The sequence below is a fragment of the Pseudophryne corroboree genome, chromosome 5 (assembly GCF_028390025.1).
Source record: "Pseudophryne corroboree isolate aPseCor3 chromosome 5, aPseCor3.hap2, whole genome shotgun sequence".
Lineage (NCBI taxonomy): Eukaryota > Metazoa > Chordata > Amphibia > Anura > Myobatrachidae > Pseudophryne > Pseudophryne corroboree.
Window position 1 is genome coordinate 568918928 of NC_086448.1, and position 18306 is coordinate 568937233.

Consider the following 18306-nt stretch of genomic DNA (forward strand, 5'->3'; position numbering starts at 1 on the left):
TACGTACTGTTTCTTACAGCCACAAATCAATAAATAAATGACAAAAGAAGACTTGCAATTAATAAAATCCTTAATATCAAATGATTCTCCTGTATTTAAGGACTCAAAGGTCGTCACTTTTCGGTGACAAAAGGAACAAGTTTGACATTTAATATTCCCACACTTGTGGAAGCCCAATGGCTTCTCAGGAAACCAGCTCGATGTAATCTTACCAGACCCTATATTCTTCATATGGCTAGGTGCTAACTTTATTTTAAGATTGTCAGACCTTCTAAACGTTACCTTATCACTACACCCCAATCCCTTATTAAGAATTTCATCCATCTTCAACAAGGAATGATTTTTCTTTATGATTTTTCTAATGTCATAGGCATGTGAATTGTATTTTGTCACGAAATTTGCTGATCTATCATCTACCCCCTCCTGTTGTTGATCGCCATCCCTTGTTTTTCTTCCCTGTAATAACTGAACCCTATCAATCTGGCATACCTCCCCATAAGCCTTGGTCACTACATCCCGAGGATAGCCTTGTTCGAGGAAGGACATCTTCAACTTTTCTGCCTGGTGATTGAACATTTCTATGGAAGAACAATTTCTTTTATGTCTAATAAACTGACTCTTAGGTATGTTGTCACGCCATTTTTGCAAATGGCTACTCCCATAATTTAAATAGCGGTTTTGATCAACCTCCTTAGTAAAGGTGCAGGTCTTCAATTCATCATCCTTCACCTCTAGAGAGATATCCAAGTATGAAATATCGGTTAAACTATATGTGTAAGTGAACTTTAAACCAAAACAATTAGTGTTTAAACTAGTCAAAAAAGTGATAAGTGACTCCTCACCACCACCCCAAATTAAAAACAGATCATCAATAAACCGACAATACAGGACGAGATCCGCACCGAGCCCGCCCCCCCACACATGTTCCTCTTCAAAGCGGCCCATGTATAGGTTCGCGAAACTCGGCGCGAACCTCGTCCCCATCGCGGTTCCTTTCAACTGTAAATAATAATTGGAATTAAAAATAAAATAATTGTGATGAAGTATAAATTCAATGGACTGTTTTAGAAATTCACATAGTTCTTTTGTTAACGATCCATCTGTTTTCAAATAGTGCTCAGCTGTAACTACACCTAAGTCCTGCGGGATATTAGAATAAAGTGCTTCTACATCACAAGTGACTAAATAATAACCCCTTTTCCACCGAACATTGTGAATAATATTAAGAAAATGTGTAGTGTCCTTAATAAAGGATTTTAAATTGCGTACATGTCCTTGTAAAAAAGAATCCACATAATGTGACAAATTGTTAGTGAGTGAATCAACCCCCGAAATAATCGGGCGACCTGGTGGAGAAATAAGAGTTTTATGTATTTTTGGTAAATGGTAATACGTGGGTGTGACTGGGTGAGCTGTAAATAAAAATTTGAAAGTGTCCTTAGATATCACTCCAGAGGTCAGGGCTAGAGAAAGCATATTCTTCAACTTAATTTGAAAGCCAGTTGTCGGGTTGGTGGATAGTTTCTTATAAACAGTCTGATCGTCTAACTGTCTATAAGCCTCCAGAAGATAGTCGCTTCTATTCTGGAGTACTATCCCACCCCCCTTGTCTGCCGCCTTTATTATTAATTCATTATCCATACTTAGACTTTTAATAGCCAGTCTTTCTCCCTTAGATAAATTATCCTTAAAATAACTTTTCTCCGCCCTGTTACATAAGGTCCGAAAGTCTTCCAAGGTTGATTTATAGAAATGTTCTACATAAACCCCACGATATTGTAGAGGGTAGAAATCTGACCGTCTCCTAAATGGGGTTCTATGCTTCACATCAAAAATCATTTTCTCTGTAGTGCCTATACTTTCAGTATCGGTTTCAGCATTCAGAGATTGCAGAATCTCCAATGCTGCCTGATCTGATTCATCTAAAATGATAGGAAGTTCAGTTGAATTGGATGCCTTCAGTGATTTCATAGCAAAATACCGCTTCCTGCTAAGTGTTCTCGTATATCGATTAAGGTCAACAAATAATTCAAACAAATTAGGTTTACTTTTGGGTGCAAAATTGAGACCTTTAGATAAAAGTCTCAATTCGTATTCACTTAATTTTTTAGAGGAGAGATTAAATATCCCTTTGCTGGTTACCTCATTCGCACATTTTTTTCCATATTTCCTTCTTCCTCCCCTGGATCCCCTAGTTCTCTTCCTCTTTTTTGTGGGCCTCTTGGTAGAGGATCTTTGGGGTTCTTTTGTCGATAATCTAAAAAATCTTCATTACCAAACCGAGGTGATGGTTCCATACTCCCTGAATAGCTCCCCCATCTATTCTTTAGGGTTCGGTTACCTCTCCAATCAGGTATTTCTGGTGATTCTAGTTCTAAACCCTCATTGGCCAAAATTTCAAACCTGTTATGGTTCCATCTTTTAGGATTCCCTTTATTAGGTCTCCAATTCTCCTCCCTCTGTCGAGGGGTTTGGTAGGGACGGCTATTTTTAAAAAATCTCCTTTTACTCTTATAACCATTATCCACATGTGTATTTTGATAATTAAAGTCTCCCCTTCCTCTAACTACCTGGTGTGTATATTGATTCTGTCTATTGAAGGATCTATTGACCCCCTTCGCATAGTCTTCCTTATCTCTATCCATCTTCCCATCTTTTCTTTCAATAAGTGATAATTCAAATTCCTGTATTTTAGTGTTAACCTTTGCATCTCTCTCTTTAAAACCCAAATTGTCAGAAAATATTTTTAAATCATCTTGAATCTGTTCAATCTCTAGTTTTAATTGATCTTAAAATAAAGTTAGCACCTAGCCATATGAAGAATATAGGGTCTGGTAAGATTACATCGAGCTGGTTTCCTGAGAAGCCATTGGGCTTCCACAAGTGTGGGAATATTAAATGTCAAACTTGTTCCTTTTGTCACCGAAAAGTGACGACCTTTGAGTCCTTAAATACAGGAGAATCATTTGATATTAAGGATTTTATTAATTGCAAGTCTTCTTTTGTCATTTATTTATTGATTTGTGGCTGTAAGAAACAGTACGTAGGTCGGACGACCAGAACGGTACATGAGAGGCTGATGGAGCATAAGAGAAATATAGGGAATAAATTAAGGAAACAAAGTCTTTATACCCATATTACCAGTTGTAAACTAGGGAATATAAACAACATCCAGATGTTCGGTATCGAACAGATAAGAAAAACAGCACGAGGAGGAGATCGTTTTGGCCTCTTATGTAAGAGAGAGGCATATTGGAATTTCCGGTTAGGGACCTTAGTACCGTATGGTTTAAACGACACAGTAGAGTTAAATAATATTCATTAAAACGAATCCCGTACAGGGAACCAAGTATGCCACTTATAATAGATGGATTGTGGGAGTCATATGAGCCTCTTAGGAATATTATTATGTTAATGATTGGGGGGTGTCATCCGAGTACTGACTCGACATGGGGCTTAATTGTCGGGGCCTCATTTGGTGGTCATCAGGGTTGGTGATCGATCCATGGGGTAGATAAGAATCATGGACTTATAAGTATAATCATTTGGTCTATGCAAATATTATTGTCATCTATATATTTATGTCTCTGATCATGTTTTTATCATTATATTTTATTATTTTATCATCAATTCTTTATTATTAACAGTAATTGTAGGATTGACATCATGTACTATAATGGGGAGGATTTCTCATATTGTGTAATTATGGTGTGACAGTGTAGAAACGCATCTCCTATGAGATATGCAGGGTTCCTTTTTTTTTTTTTTTTTTTTTTTAGATTATGCCGCCCGATTTCTATTATGATTTCAGATGTATCTAAATAAGTGGTGATTACAAGTACAGAGTAGATAATACAATGTGCTGCATTAATGGAATAAGAATGTCTAATTAATTGGAGAAGTGTAAAATATTCTTGCGACTATGATGTGAAATAATGTACCGCTGGAATCGTAATTTATAATGATACTAATTTGGAAGAAATAACAAATGAGCCTTTGAATGAAATCTGCTGCGCTTGAACTACACATGCACCAGTCAGTGTGACTACGGAAATAATATACGTAGTGCGCATGTGCAAATAAGTCGGCTGTGGAATCTGAGGAGCGGTGACACGCAAGTGGAGCGCATGTAATGCGCAAGCGCGTGTATACGGACAAAGCGCCCGGAAATACAAAAAGTTCCCACTACTTAAATGAATGAATGGGAGCATAAGATTTATTACTCCTGAGGAAGCCGCCGAGTATAGAGGCGGAGAAACGCGTAGAGTTGGATCTTTATGCACGGCTGCGACCTGCTAACCATTTGGACATCAATTAACGGACTTGGTGCGGCGGGACCCCGGACAAGCTAAAGTGTCATACAGCAATTGTCTAGCTGGAGGGGGGATCGGCTCCCAGTACAATCTGCAGGTACTGGGGGTAATCACTGCACGAAAAGCCAACCAAGATTCCAGTGTCCTTTTCATCGCCCGTAGCAACGGGGAATGTGCCAAGTTGTGAGTGCATGCCATTTACTAACAAAAACTTTTAAAATGTACTAATTTGGAAACACAATAATCGTGACTATAGACATTGCTACAGATATTCTCTGATTATTCACTAATCAATTGCAATCTTGCTTCAAACCTCAGCAGAGGCTTATATCCATCTATGCATGCAGTGTTTGAATAACAGTTGTGGATAGTGTTTCTAACATCAATTTGCACTAAATGATCTGCATGTTCATTTGATTTGAACTGAGGCTCAAACTACTGAAGGACTAACAAAGTCTTTTCTGAGGACTAATGTACATCAATTAATCAACTAACAAGTATTGAGTTTGTTTGTTGCACTTTCTTAGAGAATATTGCATGATGTATATCCAATGGTTAGTGTGTAGTATCAATGAATTTTGGAATTAATTATCAAATTGATTTTAACTTACACCGGCCGTGTGTTTAGTGTTGTATGTATATGTATGTGTTTTTTAAATAAATTTATAATAATATATCTGGCTGTACAGCGCTTCAATTATTATTATTTTAGTTTGGTGGTACTTCTTGGGAGAATCAGTGTTCTCCCTTTTTGAAGCTGCAGTACACCCAGATTGAAGTGGGAAGTCAGTTTGGGAAATTCTCCCTAATTAAAGTCAGCGCCTTGACAAAAATCTTTTTTCTTTTTTCTTTTTGGTTGGAAGAGGCGTATGGCATGGACCTCAAATGTAGAGAATGTAATGGATGGTTCTGGTGGTATGAGTTGGTTTAAGAGGGGAATTCAATTAGCCCTGATAATTTTTTCGTTTTTCACAATTTTTTTCTCCCAATTTATTTATACTGCATTTTCTAAACGTGAAAAAATATCTATTTTCAGGTGAAAACACTGAATCCGTGATACGTTCGCAAACCTACGTGTTTTTGTGTCCACAAACGGCAAAATGTGGCTGATTATCTGGATTTTTTGTGGCCTAACTCAGGCAGGTGAAAAAACAATACCCGATGACTGCCGGGTTCGGGACTAGCCCCGGAAGATCAATTAGCCCAAGAAAAATTACTGAGGCTAATTAAATAGTCCACCCCAAGGCTTTAATATGTAAGGATCTACAGTTTTGTTCCAGAAGAGCTACACACCAATCTTGCCACTCGGGTCACAGTATTACTAATACAAAGGTCAATCCAATGTTTAATTTGATGCTTTTCATTTTTATGCAAGTTTACTCAGAATTAACACATTAATTCATCTCAGCTTTAAACTTAATTTGCATGAACAGTCATTACTTTACTAACCTCTAATGGTAAGTTTGCTATACATTTGTGAATTCATTTCCTTGTCTCTTTTGAATCTCCGATATTCATCTACTGCTTCCCTCACCATGGTGACAGTCAGAACAAACCCCTAAAAATAAACACACACACAAAGTAAAACACACAATATTATATGGCAATTTCCATCAGAAGGCACTTTAGTTAAATATGTTGATAGATCATCAGGCCAAATGTACATGCATGCAATGAGGTGCAAAAATTTGATGAACATTAAGGAATCCAATTAGCCGCAATAAATTATCGCAGTTAATTGATCTCTCATAGGCTATCCAATTAGCCCCAAAAGACGGCACTATTGGTAATTTTTTTTGCCGGATACCTGATCCGTTATCGCAGTCATGGCCACGAAAATACATGGATCCTTAAAAAATGGTCTGGAATTGAATTGCCAGAACACTTTTTTTTTTTTTTGGCGCAAAAAAAACAACATGATCAATTGAATTCAACCTCTACATGTTTACACACATGACCATTGCCCATTATTTTACTTATTTTATTAACTGCGATTTGGAAAATGTTCCAAAAATATTTATTTTCAGATATAAGTTCAGCTTATATCACTTAAGAAAACACTTCTTATAAATCACTGACCACTATTAAGCAGGCTATAACTTGACTACAAAATATTAATACTTATAATAATAATACAGCTTACGTCTCAGTCATCTAGTGCTCATAGAAGAGAACCATTACCAAGAAGCCTATGGGGCTACCAATGACGACTTCAAGGATGAACATTCAACACTTGTCTCAAGTTCTTAACACGCAATCCTCTTTAGTGTTCAACACACTTTTATGCAATGTAAACAATCATTCCGCCTTTCACTTAATAGGGGACTTAGTGCCACATTACTTAAAATACAGAAAATCAAGATTACAAATGCAATGTGTTGATTTTCAACAAATATGTCTGCTTGAATTTCAGGTCTGTATACTTCAGCATTTAGTATGCATTTCAATTGTTTCTTTCCTCTTTCTTTTTCAATTTGCTAAAGAGCCAGGTGTCTGGATTTTACAGATTCATGCTTTCATGACTAATGTATCTAAGTGAAACAACCAGTGAAGTTAGTAGAAAATCATTAACATAGGAGTAGGTTTTACCTATCCACTATAAACTGTGCTTGCATTTATCAACCAACTGGTTCTAAATCTTAGTATATGCAAGATTGTTTATATAGTATTTAAGGAAAGAAAGAGAAGAACTCACAAAATTATTGTGCTATCAGCACATAGTGTAAATGTTTCACATCTTACTACTGTAACAAAGAACCTGTGTAGATTGTGATCAACACAGATTCTCTGCAACGAGTGCATAATTACTACAATTATTCTGTTTTTTGTATTAAGTTTATCCAAACATCTAACAACTAGTTACGAATTGATAGCAATTAGTGACATGATCTGTAGACCTTATGACAGTAGTTAACCACTTAACTGGCATGGTCGCATGGGCACAGCCAGCTGGGCTTTCCCTGGCATCTCATGTGACCGCTTTGCTACACAACCCGGATTTGAATAGGAACCAGTCCTGCATTATACTTAAGTACATTTTTTTTTAAACGGTATTGACAATTTTTTATGCCATTTTGAAAAAATTATTATCAGTTAAGTGTTTCAAATACTAATAAAAAGCTGAAAAACTGCCTACCAAACTTAATATGGGTGCAAACTAAAATTTGATTTAATGTAAAGTGTTGACTGTAAAGAGAAACCTAGATACATTGAATATATGAAGCAAAGTTGTGCAGATTGGACATCAGAACCTGTGCTAAACCGTCAAGGTAGTGCACTCATTTTGGTGTGTTATCTATGTTTTCATCTACTTCATACAAAAAAATAATTTCATCTTCTGCCAATTTCTTTTAAGGTAAAAAAGAAAACAAATGTATTCAGATCATAATAAATTTGAGTGTACTTGGTTTTAATATACACTGCTCAAAAAAATAAAGGGAACACTTAAACAACACAATGTAACTCCAAGTCAATCGCACTTCTGTGAAATCAAACTATCCACTTAGGAAGCAACACTGATTGACAATCAATTTCACATGCTGTTGTGCAAATGGAATAGACAACAGGTGGGAATTATAGGCAATTAGCAAGACACCCCCAATAAAGGAGTTGTTCTGCAGGTGGTGACCACAGACCACTTCTCAGCTCCTATGCTTTCTGGCTGATGTTTTGGTCACTTTTGAAAGCTGGCGGTGCTTTCACTTTAGTGGTAGCATGAGACGGAGTCTACATCCCACACAAGTGGCTCAGGTAGTGCAGCTCATCCAAGATGGCACATCAATGCGAGCTGTGGGAAGGTTTGCTGTGTCTGTCAGCGTAGTGTCCAGAGCATGGAGGCGCTACCAGGAGACAGGCCAGTACATCAGGAGACGTGAAGGCGGCCATAGGAGGGCAACAACCCATATGCTTGTGCGGTTGGCCCTGGGTTCCTCCTAATGCAAGACAATGCTAGACCTCATGTGGCTGGAGTGTGTCAGCAGTTCCTGCAAGACGAAGGCATTGATGCTATGGACTGGCCCACCCATTCCCCAGACCTGAATCCAATTGAGCACATCTGGGACATCATGTCTCGCTCCATCCACCAACGCCACGTTGCACCACAGACTGTCCAGGAGTTGGCGGATGCTTTAGTCCAGGTCTGGGAGGAGATCCCTCAGGAGACTATCCGCCACCTCATCAGGAGCATGCCCAGGCATTGTAGGGAGGTCATACAGGCACATGGAGGCCACACACACTACTGAGCCTCATTTTGACTTGTTTTAAGGACATTACATCAAAGTTGGATCAGCCTGTAGTGTGTTTATCCACTTTAATTTTGAGTGTGACTCCAAATCCAGACTTCCATGGGTTAATAAATTTGATTTCCATTGATAATTTTTGTGTGATTTTGTTGTCAGCACATTCAACTATGTAAAGAACAAAGTATTTAATAGGAATATTTCATTCATTCAGATCTAGGATGTGTTATTTTAGTGTTCCCTTTATTTTTTTGAGCAGTGTATTTTGAAACACAGCTTTTTAAAGCACATAAAAAAAGATAATTAAGTCCTGCAGACAGTAACTTTTTCACAGTCTGCAAACGCTGTGCTTTCCTTCACTAGCCAAACAATTTGCACAGGTGAAATAGAAAGACATACAAACACACAATACAAAACAAACTTACCAGTGGGGCCCAGTAGGTGTACAAGTAGCCTATTTTCAGAGCAGGTACAAACTGAGAACAAGCAACTACCAGAAAATACAGATTCAAGAAAAATTTGAATTGTTGATATAAAACCTTTAAAAGAAGATAAGAAAACAAAATCAGAGGTACTGTAACTAAATATTGTCACTTGTATTGATTTATTCAGAATTAGATGTTGACTGTTTAATACATTCATAAATGATTTAGGAAATGGTATTGAGAGTAAAGTATACATTTTTACGGATGATACTAAACTGTGTAGGACAATTAGATCAGATCAGGACATTGGCTCTCTTCAGGACGATGTAACTAAAATGGAGGGTTGGGAAACAAAGTGGAATATGAGGTTCAATATAGAGAAATGTAAAGTTATGCATTTCGGGATCAAAAACAAACAGGCAGTCTATACATTGAATGGGGTAATTCTTGGAAAATCATTATTGGAGAAAGATTTGGGGGTGATCATTGACAGTAGACTTAGCAGCAGTCCGCAATGTCAAGATGCTGCAGTAAAGTACAATAGGGTATTAGCATGCATAAAACGGGGAATAGAGACCAGGGATGAAAGTGTAATCCTGCCACTGTATAAAGCATTGGTTCGGCCCCATCTAGAATACTGTGTACAATTTTGGGCTCCGCACTATAAAAAAGACATAGTTGAACTAGAAAGGGTTCATAAAAGAGCTACAAAATTAGTTAAGGGCCTAGAGTCATTAGATTATGAGGAAAGACTACTTAGGCTGGATATGTTTACGCTGGAAAAAAAGCGCATAAGAGGGGACATGATTAATATCTTCAAATATATCAAGGGACAATATAAGGAACTTTCAGGCGATTTACTTATTAAGAGCTCTGTACAGAGGACCCGGGGTCATCCCCTTAGGTTGGAGGGGAGGAAGTTTAAGACCAAGCGTAGGAGAGGTTTCCTCACAGTGCGGACAGTGAGTTTATGGAATTCACTGCTGGAGAGAGTGGTAATGTCGGATTCAATCGAGGCATTTAAGAATGGATTAGACAAATTTTTAGCAGAAAATAGCATCGAAGGTTGTAAGTAAATTGGAGATAATACAGCATATAGCACTATAGGTTGAACTCAATGGACAATTGTCTTTCTTCAACCTCAACAACTATGTAACTATTTGTAACTATGTAACTTAATCAACCCTTTCCCACAAATAAAGTTTCAAGTTAATATCTTGTAGAGAGATTCACCCATGATCAGATTCTTTGCTTTCCCTGTACAATTGAGAAGATCAACACGGTTGGTCTTAACCATTCATGCATAACCTGTGGTCTGCTGGTGGGACCAGTAGAGACATCAGACAGCCAAACAAATTATCTGCCATGCATCTGTCTTTACAAAGAAGTGGTGACGGAGCATGGAGCCTTGATAATGTAATCATTATATCGAAAGACTGCCACTAAACGCTGTCCTGCTCAATGCTCTAGGTTTACTCTGACAGACTGAGCCACGCTTTATTTTTATTAACGTTATAATATACTGCATTATGAATGAAACAAGGCAAAATGATCAGGCAATGAATTTAGCAATGTTTTTTTTAATTACAACAAAAGAAAATAAATTACATTGACTTATTTAATTGCCTGTTAGCAACAAATGTCTGGCTTCTTTTGCATTTTAGAGAATTTTGTACAATTTATTTTCATTCCATAGTAAGAGCCAGGTTGGGACTTTAAAATAACCTTTTGCATACAAAGCCAACAAGCACACATTTAATTATATGTCTGAAGCAAAAAATTCTTCCTAAATCTGATATTCACAAGGAGCGCAATAATTTAGGATTACCTCTGCTTGATGACACCCCTACTGACCCTTTACTACTGAGAGCCAAAAGGTGAGAGAGGACAGTAGCAATGCAGGGGGATATGTTGTTATGGGTTTCTGTTGATATTGCTGCAGCAGTGAGGGAATATGCAGCTACAGGAGGAAAGGAGAATGTGTTGCTAGACTGAGTGGCCACACTGTCGCAGGTGGCGTATCCTGCCTTTCGGCACTGACAAAATTCTGCCTCCTTAGGAACCTTTCAACAATGCTACAAGGCCATTTTCACTACTTAATTGCATGCATTTTACGCGTTTCAACAAGCACATTTTCATTCTGGCCCTTCACTGAGTATGATCTTCTAATGTTATTTATGCATTGCTTCTCAGGTTCAAGTCCAGCAGGACATCCCAAGCAAAGTGAGTGATGGTCGTAATGGTAAATGGTGAAATATTAGGAGAAATACAAACAGTACACAGTAATAGTGTTTACAAACAGTAAAAGTATGGTGGGGTTGGCAGGTTATGCTCTGTCAAATGGTATGGGTGTAAATATGTGAAATAGGTGCAAACATTGATGCTACGGGTGTCTACATGTACTGTAATGAGAGAGTGGTTGAAAAAGGAATTACAGTGAAATATGAGTGACCATCCCTAACTTTAGTAGAATTTGAACTTACATCTATCTATATATTAATAGCAGGATGACTTTTATGAGTGACCTACATATTTCTATGATGTCGTTGTCTGAGCATATCATATACCAAATAAAAAGGTCGTGGTCCGTAGATTTGCAGAAAAATATTGGCACTGTAGTTGGTTGCTTTGTTTTGGAGTTATGTGGCAAAATGTCAGCCTGCCATTTACAACGTATCACCATTGTTCTCACTGTGTGTTTGTAAGTATGTCATATGTATGCATGCCGTGTGTTTGTGTGTCCACTCTGTGTATGTATGCCATCTGTGTGTCTGCTATGTGTGTATATGCTATGTGTGTGTTTGTAAGTATGCTGTGTGTGTATGCTACTGTATGTGTGTGAGTATATGTAGATGTAGAGATGTATAAACCCCCCCCCACACACACACACACACACACACACACACACACACACACACACACACATGAAAATCCTGCATTTGCCCCAGTGCATACCTGCATAACCATGAACAGTACAAATATATAAGGAACAGCTGCTAAGTTTTTACAGCTATTAGATGAACTGCTATTGTGGATAAAAAAATATTTTTAGAAACATCCATACTCTTGGGCGTGATACCCCTCAAGGACTGTATCCTTTATATCTGGAGTTTTTTCTGGCTTCAATTTCTCCAAAACAAAGACTTGGTTGCTTATATTACATCACAGCAACAATTTAAATATTGTTACAACATTTCAATAGAGTGCGATACTAAAGGAAACTAAGGCCCTCATTCCGAGTTGTTCGCTCGTTGCCGAGTTTCGCTATATTGCGATTAGTCGCTTACTGCGCATGCGCAAGGTTCACAGAGCGCATGCGCTTAATTATTTAACACAAAAGTTAGGTATTTTACTCACGTCATAACGAGGATTTTTCATCGTTCTGGTGATCGGAGTGTGATTGACAGGAAGTGGGTGTTTCTGGGCAGAATCTGTCCGTTTTATGGGTGTGTGCGGAAAAACGCTGCCGTTTCTGGGAAAAACGCGGGAGTGACAGGAGAAACGGGGGAGTGTCTGGGCGAACGCTGGGTGTGTTTGTGATGTCAAACCAGGAACGAAACTGACTGAACTGATCGCAGTGGCAGAGTAAGTTCCGAGCTACTCAGAAACTGCAAAGAAATTTCTATTCGCAATTATGCGAATCTTTCGTTCGCAATTCTGCAAAGCTAAGATTCACTCCCAGTAGGCGGCGGCTTAGCGTGTGCAATGCTGCTAAAAGCAGCTAGCGAGCGAACAACTCGGAATGAAGGCCTAAGTTGCTTCATATATCATTTAGAATTTAAATAGATGCGTTAGGAAAACAGTGTGTACAACCTTATAATTTATAGTTGAATTGGTGTGTAATATATTCTACGATTATGAAAAAAAAATCATATTTTGTATAATATAATTTTGCGGGCTCAACATTATTCACTTTGGCCAGCGCAATCCTTTTTGTATTTCCATGCCCTTAAAAATAACGGGCAGACTCACCAGGACCTCAATGATGTCTGTAATTTGCAGGCTTTTCGATTTAGCCCTGTATTTATGTACTGTTCTTTATGATGATAATATTTATACAGAACTACAGTACCTAATGAGTTTCTTTGAGTTAGAGAAACTGTGCCCAGAGGAGACGGACAGTACGAGGAAAGGATTTTTGTTAATCCAAGGGCAAGATTCATACCAGCCACACCGTATAACTTGTGATATACTACCCAGTTAACAGTATGAAAACAACATAGCATCAGTCCAAGACCGATGAAAACTATAACATAACCCTTATGTAAGCAGTAACTATATACAAGTCTTGCAGAAGTAGTTCGCACTTGGGACGGGCGCCCAGCATCCTCTACGGACTACGAGAAAAAGATTTACCGGTAGGTTTAAAATCTTATTTTCTCTTACGTCCTAGAGGATGCTGGGGACTCCGTAAGGACCATGGGGATTATACCAAAGCTCCCAAACGGGCGGGAGAGTGCGGATGACTCCGCAGCACCGATTGAGCAAACAGGAGGTCCTCCTCAGCCAGGGTATCAAACTTATAGAACTTTGCAAAGGAGTTTGAACCCAACCAAGTAGTAGCTCGGCACAGTTGTAGCGCCGAGACCCCTCTGGCAGCCGCCCAAAAAGAGCCCACCTTCCTAGTGGAATGGGCCTTCACCGATTTAGGTAACGGCAATCCCACCGTAGAATGCGCCTGCTGAATCGTGTTACAGATCCAGCGAGCAATAGTCTACTTTGAAGCAGGGGCACCAATCTTGTTGGTTGCATACATGACAAACAGTGCTTCTGTTTTTCTGACTGTAGCCGATCTGGCCACGTAAATTTTCAAAGCCCTGACCACATCAAGGGACTCGGGATCCTCCCAGTCACGCGTAGCCACAGGCACCACAATAGTTCATATGAAAGGATGAAACTACTTTTGGCAGGAATTGAGGACGGGTCCGCAATTCCGCTCTATCCATATGGAAAACCAGATAGGGGCTTTTATGTGATAAAGCCGCTAATTCCGACACTCGCCTAGCCGAAGCCAAGGCTAATAACATGACCACCTTCCAAGTGAGATTTTTCAACTCCACCGTTTTAAGTGGTTCAAACCAGTGTGACTTAATGAAACTTAACACCACGTTAAGGTCTCAAGGCGTCACCGGAGGTACAAAAGGAGGCTGAATATGCAGTACTCCCTTCACAAAAGTTTGTACTTCAGGGAGAGAGGCCAATTCCTTTTGAAAGAACATGGATAAGGCCGAAATCTGAACCTTAATAGATCCTAATTTTAGGCCGAAATTCACTCCAGTTTGTAGGAAGTGAAGGAAACTGCCCAGATGGAATTCTTCTGTAGGAGCATTCCTGGTTTCACACCCAGAAACATATTTTCGCCATATACGGTGATAAGGTTTAGATGTCATGTCCTTCCTAGCCTTTATTAGCGTAGGAATGACCTCATCCGGAATACCCTTATCCGCTAGGATCCGGCGTTCAACCGTCATGCCGTCCAACGCAGCCGCGGTAAGTCTTGGAATAGACATGGCCCCTGTTGCAACCGGTCTTAGAGGAAGAGGCCACAGATCTTCTGTGAGCATTTCCTGCAGATCCGGATACCAGGTCCATTGTGGCCAATCTGGAACAATGAGGATTGTTCTCATTCCCCTCCCTCCAACCATTCTCAACACCTTGGGTATGAGAGGAAGAGGGGGAAATACATAGACCGACTGGAACACCCACGGTGTCACTAGGGCATCTACAGCTATTGCCTGAGGGTCTCTTGACCTGGTGCAATACCTCTGTAGCTTCTTGTTGAGGCGGGACGCCATCATGTCTATCTGTGGCAGTTCCCACTGACTTGCAATCTGTGCGAAGGCTTCCTAAAGAAGTCCTCTCTTGGATGCAGGTCGTGTTTGCTGAGGAAGTCTGCTTCTCAGTTGTCCACTCCCGGAATGAACTGCTGAAAATGCCCTTACATGATTTTCCGCCCAGCGGAGAATCCTGGTGGCTTCTGCCATTTCCACTCTGCTCTTTGTGCCGCCTTGGCGGTTTACATGAGCCACTGCGGTGATGTTGTCTGACTGGATCAGAACCGGTAGGTCGCGAAGCAATGTTTCCGCTTGCCGAAGGGCGTTGTATATGGCCCTCAGCTCCAGGATGTTGATTTGAATACAAGTTTTTTGACTTGACCCAAAGACCTTGGACGTTTCTTCCCTGTGTGACTGCTCCCCCACCTCGGAGGCTCGCGTCCATGGCTACCAGAATCCAGTCCTGGATGGCGAACCTGCGACCCTGCAGAAGGTGAGTACTCTGCAGCCACCATAGGAGAGACACACTGGCCCTAGGGGACAGGGTGATTAACTGATGCATCTTTAGATGTGATCCGGACCACTTGTTCCGTAGATCCCATTGGAAAGTCCTCGCATAGAACCTGCCGAAGGGAATGGCCCCGTAAGATGCCGCCATCTTTCCCAGGACTTGAGTGCAGTGATGCACTGACACCTGTTTTGGCTTTAATAGGTTTTTTACCAGAGTCAGTAGTTCCTGGGCCTTCTCTATCGGAAGATAAACCCATTTCTGGTCCGTTTGCAGAATCATACCCAAGAAGGGCAGACGAGTCATGGGAACCAACTGTGACTTCGGGATATTGAGAATCCAGCCGAGTTGCTGTGACACCTTCAGCGAAAGTGACACGCTGCTCAACAACTGCTCTTTTGATCTCGCCCTTATTAGGAGATCGTCCAAGTATGGGATAATTGTGACTCCTTGCTTGCGTAGGAGCACCATCATTTCCGCCAATTGCCCTGAAATTGGTAATGACAATACTGTACCGTAATTCTCAGGTACGCCTGATGGGGTGGATAAATGGGAACATGAAGGTATGCAGCCTTTATGTCTAGATACACCATAAAATCCCCCCCTTCCAGGCTGGCGATGATCGCTCTGAGCGATTCCACCTTGAATTTGAACCTTTTCAAGTATAGGTTCAGAGATTTTAATTTTAAAATAGGTCTGACCGAACCGTCCGGTTTCGGGACTACAGCCAAGGTTGAGTAATATCCCCTTCCTTGTTGAAGGAGGGGAACCTTGCGCACCACCTGTTGGAGATACAATGTGTGAATTGTATTTAATATTATCTCCCTTTCTGGGGCAGAAGCCGGTAGGGCCGATAAGGAAAACCGGCGAGGAGGCACCTCTTCGAACTCCAGCTTGTAACCCTGAGAAACAATTTCTATTGCCCAGGGATCCACCTGTGAGTGAACTCAGATGTGGCTGAAGAGTCGAAGACGTGCTCCCACTGGGGCGGACTCCCTTAGCGGAGCCCCAGCGTCTTCCGGTGGATTTAGTAGAGGCCGGGAAGGACTTCTGTTCCTGGGAACTAGCTGTGCCCTGCGCGCTTACCTCTGGTAAGAAAGGACGCTCCTCGTACTTTCTTGTTTTTCTGCGACCGAAAGGACTGCATTTGATAATGTCGTGCTTTCTTAGGCTGTGAGGGAAAATAAGGCAAAAGATCAGATTTACCAGCTATAGCTGTGGAGACCAAGTCCGAGAGCCCTTCTCCACACAATTCCTCACCCTTTTAAGGTAAAACCTCCATATGCCTCTTTTAGTCGGCATCACCTGTCCATTGCATGTTCCACAGGACACGTCTAGCAGAAATCGACATAGCGTTGACTCTAGAACCCAGTAGACCAATGTCTCTTTGAGAATGTCTTATATATAAGACAGCATCTTTTATATATCCTAGGATCAATAACATGGTATCCTTATCTAGGGTTTCCATCTCCACTGATAAGGTATCTGTCCACGCTGCTACAGCGCTATAAACCCCTGTCGACACAATCGCCGGTCTGAGTAGTGTACCAGAAAGTGTGTAAATGAACTTCAAAGTACTTTTCTGCATGCTATCTGCAGGATCCCTGAGGGTAGCTGTATCTTGGTATGTCAGCGCTACCTTTTGGGTAAACGTGTCAACGCCTTGTCCACCCTAGGGGAGGATTCCCATCGTATCCTGGCCTTAGCAGGGAAAGGATACGCCATGAGAATTCTTTTGGGAAACTGCAGTTTCTTGTCTGGAGATTCCCGCTCGTTTTCACACAATTAATTTGGTTCATGAGAGGGGGGAAATGTTATCTCAGCTTTCTTCCCCTTAAACATGTGTACCCTCGTGTCAGGGACAGATGGGTCATCAGTGATATGCAAAACATATTTTATTACAATAATCATATATTGAATACTTTTCTGCCAGTTTTGGCTGTAACTTTGCATCATCGTAGTCGACACTGGAGTCAGACTCCGTGTCGGTATCAGTGTCTATTATTTTGGATAGTGGGCGTTTTGAGACTCTGAAGGTCCCTGCGACATAGGGACAGACATGGGTAGATTCCCTGTCTGTTCTCTAATCTTTTGTGCAATAAATTTACCTCAGCACTTAATTCCACATATCCAGTCAGGTGTCGGCGTTGTCGACGGAGACACCACACACACACATTTGCTCCATCTCCTCCTTAGAAGAGCCTTTTACCTCAGACATGTCGACACACACGTACCGACACACCACACACTCAGGGAATCTTCTTATCTGAAGACAGTTCCCCCACAAGGCCCTTTGGAGAGACAGAGAGAGAGAGTATACCAGCACACACCTAGCGCTAATTCCCCAGGAAAAACACACAATGTGTTTACCCAGTAGCGCTGTAATACTATTATTTGCTGCCAATTATGTGCCCCCCCCCCCTCTTCTCTGAAACCCCCTTTCACCGTGGATAAGCAGGGGAGAGTCCGGGGAGCTTCCTCTCAGCTGTGCTGTGGAGCAAATGGCGCTGGTGAGTGCTGAGGGAGAAGCCCCGCCCCCTCGGCGGCGGGCTTCTGTCCCGCTTAAATATAATAAAAACTGGCGGGGGCTCTTTATATATATATATACAGTGCCTAGCTGTATATATATCTCTTTTGCCAGAAATGAGGTTTATATTGCTGCCCAGGGCGCCCCCCCTGCGCCCTGCACCCTTACAGTGACTGCCGTGTGTGAGGTGTGTGGGAGCAATGGCGCACAGCTGCACTGCTGTGTGTTACCTCAGTGAAGATCATGAAGTCTTCTGCCGCCTTTGAAGTCTTCTTTTACTCTCATACTCACCCGGCTTCTATCTTCCGGCTCTGTGAGGAGGACGGCGGCGCGGCTCCGGGACGAACTCCAGGGTGAGACCTGTGTTCTGACTCCCTCTGGAGCTAATGGTGTCCAGTAGCCTAAGAAGCAGAGCCTTGAAACTCACAGAAGTAGGTCTGCTTCTCTCCCCTCAGTCCCTCGATGCAGGGAGTCTGTTGCCAGCAGGCTCCCTGAAAATAAAAAACCTAACAAATATACTT

At 41.0% G+C, this 18306-nt stretch overlaps 1 protein-coding gene across 2 annotated transcripts in view; it reads right to left on the reverse strand.

The window, feature by feature from the left end:
* Positions 1-18306, reverse strand: part of ATP9B (ATPase phospholipid transporting 9B (putative)) — an 851783-nt gene that overhangs the window by 590070 nt on the left and 243407 nt on the right. For both annotated transcript variants that reach the window (XM_063923317.1, XM_063923316.1), the window contains exons 4-5: positions 8977-9090; positions 5763-5871 (exon numbers count right to left, since the gene is read on the reverse strand). In XM_063923317.1, coding sequence (XP_063779387.1) covers positions 5763-5871; positions 8977-9090 — 223 coding nt within the window. The remainder of the gene's footprint in view (positions 1-5762; positions 5872-8976; positions 9091-18306) is intronic.